General features: G+C 45.0%; 2 protein-coding genes across 8 annotated transcripts in view; one reads left to right on the top strand and one right to left on the bottom strand.

Annotated features, from left to right (window-relative positions):
• The window catches only part of ercc5 (excision repair cross-complementation group 5), a 178,571-nt gene extending 171,562 nt beyond the window's left edge, over positions 1-7,009 (bottom strand). Inside the window, exons 1-2 of the mRNA XM_038817949.1 lie at positions 6,504-7,009; positions 5,021-5,650 (exon numbers count right to left, since the gene is read on the bottom strand). Coding sequence (XP_038673877.1) covers positions 5,021-5,513 — 493 coding nt within the window. The 5' untranslated portion in view covers positions 5,514-5,650; positions 6,504-7,009. The remainder of the gene's footprint in view (positions 1-5,020; positions 5,651-6,503) is intronic.
• A 45-nt stretch (positions 7,010-7,054) lies between these two features.
• poglut2 (protein O-glucosyltransferase 2) overlaps positions 7,055-12,181 on the top strand; it is a 78,241-nt gene continuing 73,114 nt past the window's right edge. For 4 of the 7 annotated variants that reach the window (XM_038817753.1, XM_038817752.1, XM_038817749.1 and 1 more), the window contains exons 1-2: positions 7,186-7,587; positions 10,914-11,119. In XM_038817753.1, the coding sequence (XP_038673681.1) occupies positions 7,409-7,587; positions 10,914-11,119 (385 nt within the window). In that variant the 5' untranslated portion in view covers positions 7,186-7,408. The other 3 variants (XM_038817754.1, XM_038817755.1, XM_038817751.1) reach the window with 3 other exon arrangements.

Here is a 12,181-nt window from a genome sequence, read left to right as displayed (position 1 = left end):
AGTTTTACCCACTTGATAAATCCCTCCCCAAACCCAAACCTTTCCAACGTCTCCCACAAGTATTCCCACTCCACCCTGTCAAATGCCTTCTCCGCGTCCAGCGCTACCACTATCTCCGCCTCCCCTTCCACTGCTGGCATCATAATCACATTTAACAATCTCCGGACATTTGTGTTAAGTTGGCGTCCCTTCACGAACCCCGTCTGGTCTTCATGGACTACCCCTGGCACACAGTCCTCTATCCTGGTTGCCAGGACCTTTGCTAACAGCTTGGCATCTACATTTAAGAGGGAGATAGGCCTGTAGGACCCGCACTGGACCGGGTCCTTGTCCCGCTTCAAAATCAAGGAGATCAGGGCCTGCGACATTGTTGGAGGCAGAACCCCCCCCTCGCGCGCCTCATTGAAGGCTCGCACCAGCACTGGACCCACCAAGTCCACAAATTTCCTGTAAAACTCCACCGGGAACCCATCCGGCCCCGGCGCCTTCCCCGCCTGCATCTGGCCTATCCCTTTAATTAGCTCCTGCAGCTCTATCGGCGCCCCCAACCCTTCCACCAGCTCCTCCTGTACCTTTGGGAACCCCAATTTGTCGAGAAAGTTCTTCATTCCCCCTCTCCTCTTCGGCGGTTCAGACCTATACAATTCCCTATAGAAGTCCCTAAAGACCCTATTCACCTCTTGCCCCTTCTGCACTACATCCCCACCCCTCTCTCTCACTCCCCCAATCTCTCTGGCTGCATCTCGCTTACGAAGCTGGTGTGCCAGCATCCTGCTCGCCTTTTCCCCGTACTCATACGCCGCACCCTGCGCCCTTCTCCACTGCATTTCCGCCTTCCTAGTGGTCAGTAGGTCGAACCTGGCCTGCAAGCTACGCCGCTCCCTTAATAGCCCCTCCTCTGGCGCCGCCGCATATTTCCTATCTACTTCTAGGAGCTCCCCCACCAGCCTCTCCCTTTCCTGCCTCTCCTTCCTCTCTCTGTGTGCCCTTATGGAGATCAGCTCTCCTCTAATCACTGCTTTCAAGGCCTCCCAGACCGTCCCCACCTGCACCTCACCTGTGTCATTCGTACCCAGATAGTTCTCAATGCCCGTTCTCACCCTTCTGCACACCTCTTCGTCCGCCAACAGCCCTACATCCAGGCGCCACAACGGGCGTTGGTCCCGCGCCTCCCCCATGTCCACGTCCACCCAATGTGGTGCATGGTCCGATATCGCAATGGCCGAGTACTCCGTGTCCTGCACTCTCGGTATCAGCCCCCTGTTCAATACGAAAAAATCGATCCTAGAGTACACTCTGTGGACGTGGGAGAAAAAAGAATACTCCCTCGCCCTAGGCCTACCAAATCTCCATGGGTCTACCCCTCCCATCTGCTCCATGAACCCCCTTAACACCTCTGCCGCTGCCGGCCTCCTATTCGTCCTGGAACTCGATCTATCCAGCCCAGGGTCTAACACCGTATTAAAGTCCCCTCCCATGATCAGGCCCCCTGCCTCCAGTCCCGGGATGAGGCCCAGCAGGCGCCTCATAAAACCCGCGTCGTCCCAGTTCGGGGCATACACATTTACCAGTACCACACTCTCTCCCTGCAGCCTACCCCTCACCATCACGTACCTGCCCTCCTTGTCTGCCACCACCTCTGCCGCCACAAACGACACTCTCTTTCCCACCAAAATCGCCACCCCCCGGTTCTTGATATCCAAGCCTGAGTGGAACACCTGTCCCACCCACCCCCTTCTCAGGCGGACCTGATCTGCTACCCTCAAATGAGTCTCCTGCAGCATTGCTACATCAGCCTTCAGTCCCTTCAGGTGTGAGAAGACCCTTGATCTTTTGACCGGCCCATTCAGCCCCCTTACGTTCCACGTGATCAATCGGGTCGCAGAGCGACCCGTCCCTACTCCCTGTCGATTAGCCATGTCTTGTCCCTTGCTCGCCCCGGGTCATCCCTTCTTTTCTGACCCGCTTCCCATAGCGATGGCCCCCCCCCCCCCCCCCCCACCCCCCCCGGCTCTCCCCTTCTCGTCCCTGGTCTTTCTAGCAGCAACCCGGTGTCCCCCCCCAGTCCCCCCCCCCTTCCCCCCCCCCCCCCCCCCCTGGCTAGGACCCCTCCTAGCCGCGATGTACCCCACATCGTACTCCCGAGAGTCAGCTGGTCTCCGCTGACCCGGCTGCTCCTGCCACATTCCGACTCCTCCCGGTTCACCCCATCTGCGCCCGTGAAAGATCCCCTTAAAACCCCCGAGAAAGACCCGCATAATCAACCCGCTCCCCCCCGTCCCGTCTCCCCAACTTAACGATATAAATACAAATACCCAATGGCAACTAAATACATAAATACTTAACTACATACTTAAATAACAAAATAATTAACTAACTATCAACTAACAGTGTGCCCAACCATCACCCTCCATCAAACAGTATAAATAACCGCAGATAACCATAACCCGAAAAGAAAAAAAAGAACAAAAAACCCCCCCAAGCACCCAAAGAAAAAGGGTAAGAGGGGTAAATAACTAAGGGAAATTGGAAACGGGAAAAAACACCCCATAAGAAGCCAACGACCCACAATAGAGATTTCAACAGTACAAATATACAGAAACACCCAACAACTCGAAACCTTCAAAATATTCAGAAAAGTCAACCGTTCGAGAAAAAACACCCCAAACACTCCACGAAACTGTTACCCAGTTCCGACCTGGCCTGAAAAAGAAAAGGGCCACTTGCACAATCAAGAGTCCCCCGGCGGCTACGACCGCCGGTGCTCCCAGGTTTTAGTTCGTGTCCAACTTTTCCTCTTGTACAAAGGTCCAGGCCTCCTCTGGGGACTCGAAATAATGATGTTGGTCCTTGTAGGTGACCCACAAGCGCGCCGGTTGCAACATTCCAAATTTGATCTTTTTCGCGTGTAGCACCGCCTTTGTCCGGTTGTACCGGGCCCGCCGCTTTGCCACCTCCGCACTCCAGTCCTGGTACACCCTTACCGTCGAGTTCTGCCACTTGCTGCTTTTCTCCCTTTTAGCCCACCTCAGGACTTTCTCTCGATCACTTAGCCGCTGGAACCGCACCAGCACCGCCCTCGGGGGCTCGTTTGCCCTAGGCCTCCTGGCCATGACCCGGTATGCCTCTTCCAATTCCAGGGGCGCCGGACCGGCCCCTTCCCCCATCAGGGAGCTCAACATCTCCGCCACATATCCCGGGAGATCCGACCCCTCCAGGCCTTCTTCCAGGCCCAGGATCCTCAAATTTTTCCTCCTCATCCGAGTGTCCAGCTCCTCGAAGCGGCTCTGCCACTTCATGTGGAGTGCCTCGTGCACCTCCACCTTTGCCCCGATGACTGTGGCCTCCTCCTCCCTCGCGGCCATCTCCTGCTGCAGATCTTTAATCGACGCCTCTTGGATCGCCTGGGCTCCCACCAACCTGGTGGCCGTCGCGTTCATGGACTCTAAGAGTTCCACTTTCATCTCCGTGAAAAAACGGAGGAGAGCGGCCTGCTGCTCCTCCGCCCATTTCTTCCACTCCTCCGGTGCACCGCCGGCCGCCATTTTGATTTTCTTCCCCCGCTTTTTTTGGGGAGCTGCTGCCGTTTTTCTTGCCGCTCCACTCCGGGTACCGACCATAAAATCGGTCTAGTTCTCCTCAGGGGACCTTCCCCCACCGGGATTCGTTTTTTCAGCGCCGTTGGGGCCCTCCAATTGGCCCAAAAACACCTTTGTTGCAGGAGCTTCCAAATGTGCGGCTTAGCTAGTCATAGCCGCAACCGGAAGTCCCATAATCCAAGGACTTGCATACCCTTTGTACCCCCACAATAACAATTCAATTACTTAAATGAAAATAAGATCATGGTGGGAGGTGATTTTACAAATAGGAAAAAAGCAATTTTGTTGGTTTGTAATTTATGACATAGAACATACAGTGCAGAATGAGACCATTCGACCCATCGAGTCTGCACCAACCCACTTAAGCCCTCACTTCCAGCCTATCCCCGTAACCCAATAACCCCTCCTAACCTTTTTGGTCACTAAGGGCAATTTATCATGGCCAATCCACCTAACCTGCACATCTTTGGACTGTGGTAGGAAACCGGAGCACCCGAAAGAAACCCACGCAGACACGGGGAGAATGTGCAGATTCCACACAGACAGTGATCCAGCAGGCAATCGGACCTGGGACCCTGGCGCTGTGAAGCCACTTGTGCTACCGTGCTGCCCATCTCACAGAGATGCTTATGACACTAACTGGACTTGAATAAATCTGTACAAAGTGGATTGAGAAAAGCAATAATAATTGAAATACATTCGCAATTAAAGTTAACAGTTTCACATCTGCTACTTAGAAATGAAACTTAGTGGAATGGAAACCAATCAATTTACCATCCAGTAAATCGATTTTCAAATGTATAAAAATACTGGACAAGAGATGCATTGATTTGGCCAAAATGTATTGAAAGGTCAAAGGCAGTGTCAAGTATGAAATGTTTTCCTCAGCTCTCTTTTCAAGCTAAATTAACAAAGTTAACTATTTTGGTCAGATGTGTTAGGAATGGGTTAACAGACCTTCCAATTAAATACTAATTTTATGTTAATTATCCAATTGAAGTCACTGATATATAAAGAGGTATAGGTGGCACTATTTTTTGGTGGAGTTATGTGTGTGAAGTTGGATCAAAGAAATAAAGGTGGAGGAGCAGAACGTGTCTCCTTTACACTACAGCAACCCAGAAAGTTAAACAAGAGGGACAGTCAGAAACACAAATCCTCCTCATAACTGGTGTCAAAAGTAGGGGTGGTGAAAACAAACGTTTCCTGTATGAAAATTATATATGAAGTATCAAGGAACTATATCAACAATAACATTAAAAAGAATACTGCATTGGAAGTGAAAAGCCAAATATTCTTCAGTTCATGAGAAAGACTTTCAAAAATAATCTTTCCAACTCAGAAATGGCTACATTGCAGCATTTCATCTTTGGTTAAGGACTGATCTAATAAGTTATTTACTGTTTGTGGGATTTTCTCACCTGTTCTACTTTTCAATTTAGATGTTACAATATTAAAATCTGATGTATCTATCTCCCAGGCAAGCAGCTGTTTCTCATGGTTGACAGGCATAGTACTCATTTCTGCATTACCTCTATGGGTTACATCTGGAGGATCAACTTGAATGTCAACATAACTGGAATTATGTGCTGGACAATCCACTGAAGTTCCATCTTGTACTGGTGTAGGGTCACTGGAAGGACATGGTGTACTAGCAATTATGGTGGCCTTGTTTAGTAAACCATAATCTGAACAGACATTGTAAAATACTTCCCGAGCCCGGACCACAGGGAACATCCATGGACCACGTCCTGTTGAACTGGAACTTAGGGTGAATGACGGCGTACCATAACAGGAGAACAGATTTGAAACAGAAGTTCCTGGTGAGTCACCAGCAGCAAGGTCATCAATAACATTGATACTCTTTATGTTTCCAGTAGGCTTTGGTGGTTGGTTTTCTACAGAGTTGGGCATTGAATGTTGCTTTTAGGAATCTGGTCTTTGGTAGACTGAAGTGGCCTTCCTTAAGTAATGGTATTCAACTACGCGGTTGTTTTAACAATTCATGCATTTCTCCTCATCGTATTCGGATGCTTCGACAACAATAGAGTCTAAAATAAATTAGAATGGATAGGGATTAATTTAAACTGCAATGAGAACAAGCAAAATATTATATTGCTCAGTATATATTCATTGTACACCTACAACAACTGAATTGCAAACCCAAACATGTACGTTCTCCCAATTCTGGTGGTTATGCAACTTCAATTTTCAGTGCTTAATCATTGGCGAACAAGCATAGGTTTAAGGTGAGTGGATAAAGATACAAAAGGGTCCAGAGGAGAAATGTTTTCACACAGAGGGTGGTGAGTGTCTGGAATGAGCTGCCAGGGGCAGTAGCAGAGGGAGGTACAATTTTGTCTTTTAAAAAGCATTTAGACAGTTAGGTGGGTTATGTGGGTAAGATGGGTATGACGATACATGGGTCAAATGCAGGCAATTGGGACTAGCTTAGTGTAAAAAACTGGGCGGCATGGACAAATTGGGCCGAAGGGTTTGTTTCCATACTTTAAACCTCTGAGACTAAGCGTTCAGATGTCGAGGTTTTAAATTCTAGAACTCTTTCCCTAAACTTCTGTCTTTCTCGGTACCTTTGATCATTTACCGCATCCATTAAAACCTACTATTTCGACCAAGATTTTGCTCACCTAGCTAAGATCTCGGTGTGAAATGCTGAATGATAATACTCCGGTGAAGCGTTGCGGGATCTTATTTAACAGGTTAAAGACGCCATATAAAACAATTTGTTATGGTTGCCTTCACTCCGTCACTTGCACCTCCTCAGCCGGACTACCATTAAACCCCACTCCCCTCCCCTCCCCTCCTGGGACAAAATGAAGGGTGTAAGGTCAGTGCTGGCGCAGGCTCTGGGGGGCTGTGAAGTGCCTCCAGACTGAAGGTTACCTGTCACAGGGGCTTGTTTCGGCTCCATTCCAGCAGCTCCTTCCTCTCACAGCCAACTCTCCCACTCGACCACTGCAACTAATCTCAGGATCAGGGAATAAAACACTCCGCACATTGTTTACGGTGAGAGCAATGGTCCTGAACACAATCTTTAGGGACATACACCGTACCACCGGATTAATTTCTTTGTACACATCCCTAACGGGTGTTCAGCACCTGCCGTTACTCCGCTCCATGTTTGCCGTGTCCAAGGGGTGGAGTCGCTCCTCTGACGGACACGGCGGCCGCTCGTTCACAAACAGTCCCGGAGACCGGGCTGATCGCCGGCTCTCTCGGCAACAATGAGCTTCGCTTAACCACCCTTTCGTGCATTAAAGTTTCCGCTGTGACATTAGGTGTGCTGAGACCAACATCTTTTGAATTTGGGCTCAATTTCCCCGGGCAGCCTTCACCTGTCGCCCCTCCGCCAATCAAGAAAAAACTACATTTCCCAGCAGGCCGCGGGCCCTCGCGCACGCGCCGCGGCTCCTTGCTAATGGACGCAGGGTTAGCGCGTCATTGAGCGGCTGCTGATGGACGCAGGGTTAGTGCGTCACTGAGCTGAGCTGCTCCTTACCGTGAAGACGGTGGAGCTGGGGGAGGGGCAGTTTGGTTGTCCTTCGGAGTTTGAACTGAGGTAGATATTTTCAGAAGTCATGCATCAATATGATACTGTTGAAAGTTAGAGTCGCATTATCAACATATAGCGTAGTTTAAAGCGTTTCAATCAGGACAAAATGAACAAATATTAATTTAGTCAAACGGATCACCGATTTTAGTCTCAAACCCTGAAGTTAAGTCAAAAATCGTAGAATTATTTTTTTCAATCGGTTGCTTACATCATATAAATTAGCTTTTTTTTAACTATGCCAGAAAAATGGTTGCTTTGTACTTTCCTTTTAATTGCAACAACGAACTGTGCAGTTGAAAGTACACCTACAGTAAGTCAGATGAGAAGTTTAGTTTGGGGGCCTGGACTGGATGCAAACATAGTTCTTCCAGCTCGATATTTCTATATTCAGGCAGTAGCAGAAGACAATGTCAAGTAAGTAGAGCATGCTTTACATTTTTACTTGTAAAGCAATGTATAATTTAGGATGAGCATTGGCAAACCGCAAAGAACATTCAAGGAAACTTGTTTTTTTTTGGCAAAATAAGTGCTTTACCTGCCCATTTTACCCGTTGGAAATTTAAAATGATGAAAAATCAAAACCTTGTGGTTATGGGGTTTTTACATACATTCGATGTACATAATCTCTTTCTCTCTTGATCCCCCCCCCCCCCCCCAAAATCCCTAATCTGTGCACGTAAAATCTAGTATTTTACCATTTAATGAAAGTCAAACATTAGAATACTTTTTGATATGGGAAACGAGGGTTTCTTATTCAGGATTTGTATCTATAAAGAAGTCAGTTAGGTGATTGTTTTCACAATCACCAATATGTTTAGAAGTCAAACCCAATATTTTGACTTTGCAATCAGACAAATCAGTGCTTCAATACATTAATCGTGTTTAGAATGATGCCTTAAATCAGCAAACCATACACAATTAGCCAAACAAAGGGGTGACAAAGTGGTTCGCACTGCTGCCTTACGGCACCAAATACCCGGGTTCGATCCTGGCCCCGGGTCACTGTCTGTGTGGAGTTTGTCTGGGTAGGTCTCACCCCCACAACCCAAAAAGATGTGAAGGGTATGTGAATTTGGCATGCTAAATTGTCCCTTAATTGGAAAAAAAATTGGATACTTTAAATTTATAAAAATAACAATTGGCCAAACAATACTGCAGTGTGACTTGCAATCGTGGTTTATACTGTATTAACACCCCTCCGAATAAAGATTGATTATTTGAGTGTATTCTTCCAATATATGCTTTAATAATCTGGGATTTAAATCTACCACTCCCTGTATCAAAGGTTTGAAACAATGCTCATCTTCTTTTGGTGACTAGACATCAACATAGTTGGGATCTCCAGATCCAAAATTCCCTTCATATATTTTAGTGTTTGATTCAGATTAGTCAGTGGATTTGCAGTTTGCCACAATCCCTTAAAATCTTCTGGATTTTACCAAAACTGTTAAAAGTTCATTACACCAACAGGATCCTGTATGATTTAGTGAAGATTTGAGTTAGCAAGTTGGACAACCTATGAATGGAAGGGTGCAGGTTTGTTCCTCAACCTCCTCTGTGCTGAGTTTGTGAGATGGTACCAAGCAGAAACAGGGAGTTCATCACTGGTTGAGAGGGAAATACCTGAAGTATGAGTGCATATTTGTGCATCTTAAACTGTCCATTCCCTCAGTTAAATTTTTAGAACCCAAGAAGAGCAAAGGACAAATCTTTGAAAAAGTTAAATAAATTTCAGCCTTAAAAATAAATCCAGGGTTTTATTGAAATGAACTCAACCAAATTCTCGCATTTCTAAACGTGTTCCTGGAGGAGAATGAGTGGTCCAATTATAGTGAGAAGCCACTGCAGAAACAAAAAAAGAGTTTATTTGCAAGGCAAGGACAATAATAAAAGTAAAGAATAGAAATGGAATACAAAATTGTCTTTGAATGTCTGAGCACCATCCATATATTTGTCACCATGTTATCTGTAGTTCTCTCCCTTCACCCTCCCCCAATTTCTTCTTTTTTAAAGCTGGCGACTCATGCTAGGATTCAGTCTCAATCCTCCAGTAGTTTTCTCAAGTAAAGAAAATGTTTATATTTATATAGCATCCAAAATGGTTCCAGGGATTGTAAAAATGCTAACGTAACGCCCTTATTCAAAAAGGGAGGGAGGAAGAATGTGGGAAATTACATACCAGTTAGTTTAACATCTGTTGTTGGAAAATTGTTAGAATCAATTTTCAAGGACATAATATCAGGACATTTGGAAAGCCAAAGCGCTATCCTTCAGAGTCAGCCTGATTTTATGAAGGGCAAATCATATTTGACTAATTTGCTAGAGTTCTTTGAAGATATAACAAGCAAAGTGAATAATGGGGATCCTGTAGATGTAGTATATCTGGACTTCTGGAAGATGTTTGATAAGTGCCACACAGAAGGTTAATTCACATAGGATTAGGTGTAACTTATTAGCTTGGATAGAAGACTGGCTGACGGACAGGAGACAGAGTCGGGATAAATGGGTCTTTTTCTGAATGGCAAAATGTAACCAGTGGGGTGCCACAGGGTTCGGTCCTTGGAACTCAGCTATTTGCAATCTATATTCACAACTTGGATACATGGATAGAAGGTTCGATAGCCAAATTCGCAGATGACACAAAAATAGGTTGGACAGTAAGTTCCAATGAGGAAATAAGAACCTCACAAATGGATATAGATAGGTTAGGAGAGTGGGCCAAAATGTGGCAGGTGGAGTTTAACGTGGATAAGTGTGAAGTCATGCACTTTGGTCAAAAAATGGAAAGGCAACAGAAAAATGCAGCAGTCAATGTATGAACAGCAACGTTCCACGAACAGAAGCAGATACATTTCCAATTAAACTGTTTTACTGGTGTTTGGTGAGAGGTGAATACTGGCCAAAGTACCAGCAGAGCTCCCTTGTTATTCCACTGGTGGAATAGGACCTTTTATGTCCAACTGAAAGGACCGACTGGATTTTGACTTGATATCTTGGTCAAATGGCAGCACATTCCAACAATGCAGTACCCCCAGAACTGGAGTATTAACCAAGATTATATGCTTGAATCCTGGAAGATGAGGATGGTATCACTGAGACAAGACTGACACCAGATTATTTCTGTAACAGTTAATCGAAAATCTAACTGGATTTGTGCAGTTTTTTGTTATTGGGGCATGAGTGCCTCATTGTTTTCTTGTGATTTGAAAATAGAGAATTTGTTAACTACTTAGTGTTGTTACAAAAATATAATGATTTGTCCATGTATTTTTAGTAATAGGTATATATGCTCATATATTCTTGCATTACTAATATAATTATTTTTTCTAATACTACAGTAGAGAGTATCAATAAACTTTGTAACAATGTGAAAGTAATTATTAATCCTTATAGTATAGGCATTGCTACACATTAACAGATTGCTATTAGTGTCTGTTATTTCGCCCATACTTTTATAAAAACTGAAAATGCTGCTGCATGCAGCAAACTTCAAATGGGAAAAATACACTGGGCATGATTACAGACATTACTCTCATTTTGCAGTTTTTGATTTTTTTTTTAAAAATACCAATCATTTTAAGATCAAGAAATTGAAATGGTGTTTTTTTTACTTTATATTTGTCTATGTGGCTATCGAAAACCTGTACTGTATTGGATCCTCTGTAATGTGTTGCTCACTATGCATTTATTATATACATTTGCATTGTTACTTGCATATAGTGATTCTTCTTCCCCAACAGCTTTACTTCTTCACCAGGTGAAAATCTGTTTACAGTGAACATTTATTCCCCCGGCGAGCAATTCACTAGGATTTGGGTACAAGTATTGGACCGGAAGGATGGATCGTTCCTTGTCAGATACCGAATGTATTCAAGCTACAGAGGCCTGACAATTGAAGTTAAATTCCAAGACGAGCATGTTGCTCAGTCACCATATGTTTTAAAAGGTATTTGTCATTTTTCTATATAATTACCATGAAACACTGCAATAATGTAATGTTTCATATTTGTATCATATACAAATACACAGCCAAATCTTGCTGGAGCAAATATGTTTCAGTGTTTGCTATTTGACCTTTACAGTATTTTTGCACAGTAACTTGCTAGAAATGCAAATTGGTAATGGCAATGGGATATCTCGGACCTCACTGATCAGCAGGATAAATAGGCACTCCTAAACCAATGAGATTTAAGCATTGAGGAAAAAAAATAGATAGGAAACGTTTGGCATTTAAAAAATCTGTAATAACTAAATCCCACATGCAGGGATGAGTTAAGCAGTTTAAATTGTTCCCTTTCTGGACCAGAGAGTTTGATCTGAATTGCAGTAGCAATTGCTGATTTGTTAAATGGGTACACATGCTCTTAATCACTTAATGGCCCTGGCTTTCTGCAGCAAGTTTAATGGGTAACTAATGTGCAAATCCAGTGTGTTCTCAACCATAACGGTAGCATTGTGGATAGCACAATCGCTTCACAGCTCCAGGGTCCCAGGTTCGATTCCGGCTTGGGTCACTGTCTGTGCGGAGTCTGCACATCCTCCCCGTGTGTGTGTGGGTTTCCTCCGGGTGCTCCCGTTTCCTCCCACAGTCCAAAGATGTGCAGGTTAGGTGGATTGGCCATGATAAATTGCCCTTAGTGTCCAAAATTGCCCTTAGTGTTGGGTGGGGTTATGGGGATAGGGTGGAGGTGTTGACCTTGGGTAGGGTGCTCTTTCCAAGAGCCGGTGCAGACTCGATGGGCCGAATGGCCTCCTTCTGCACTGTAAATTCTATGATCTATGATAACGGGAAGGCTAAGGGTGAAATACCATTTGTGTGAAGCGAACAGCATGAATCATTCAGCAAGTTCTGGAGGTTTGCAACTTAAACGTATCCCCTGAATTTACTGACCAATTTGCGGATTAATGTTAATGTGCGGTGTACACGACTATTTTTCCAGCAAGATTCAACCTACTGTATGGTGGAAGAACTACAACTAAGCTTATGTTTTTTGAATTCTCTTACGTT

This window comes from Scyliorhinus canicula, chromosome 14 (genome assembly GCF_902713615.1).
Source record: "Scyliorhinus canicula chromosome 14, sScyCan1.1, whole genome shotgun sequence".
NCBI lineage: Eukaryota > Metazoa > Chordata > Chondrichthyes > Carcharhiniformes > Scyliorhinidae > Scyliorhinus > Scyliorhinus canicula.
The sequence above is the reverse complement of the archived record's forward strand: the minus strand, read 5'-3'. Positions and strand labels throughout refer to the sequence as shown.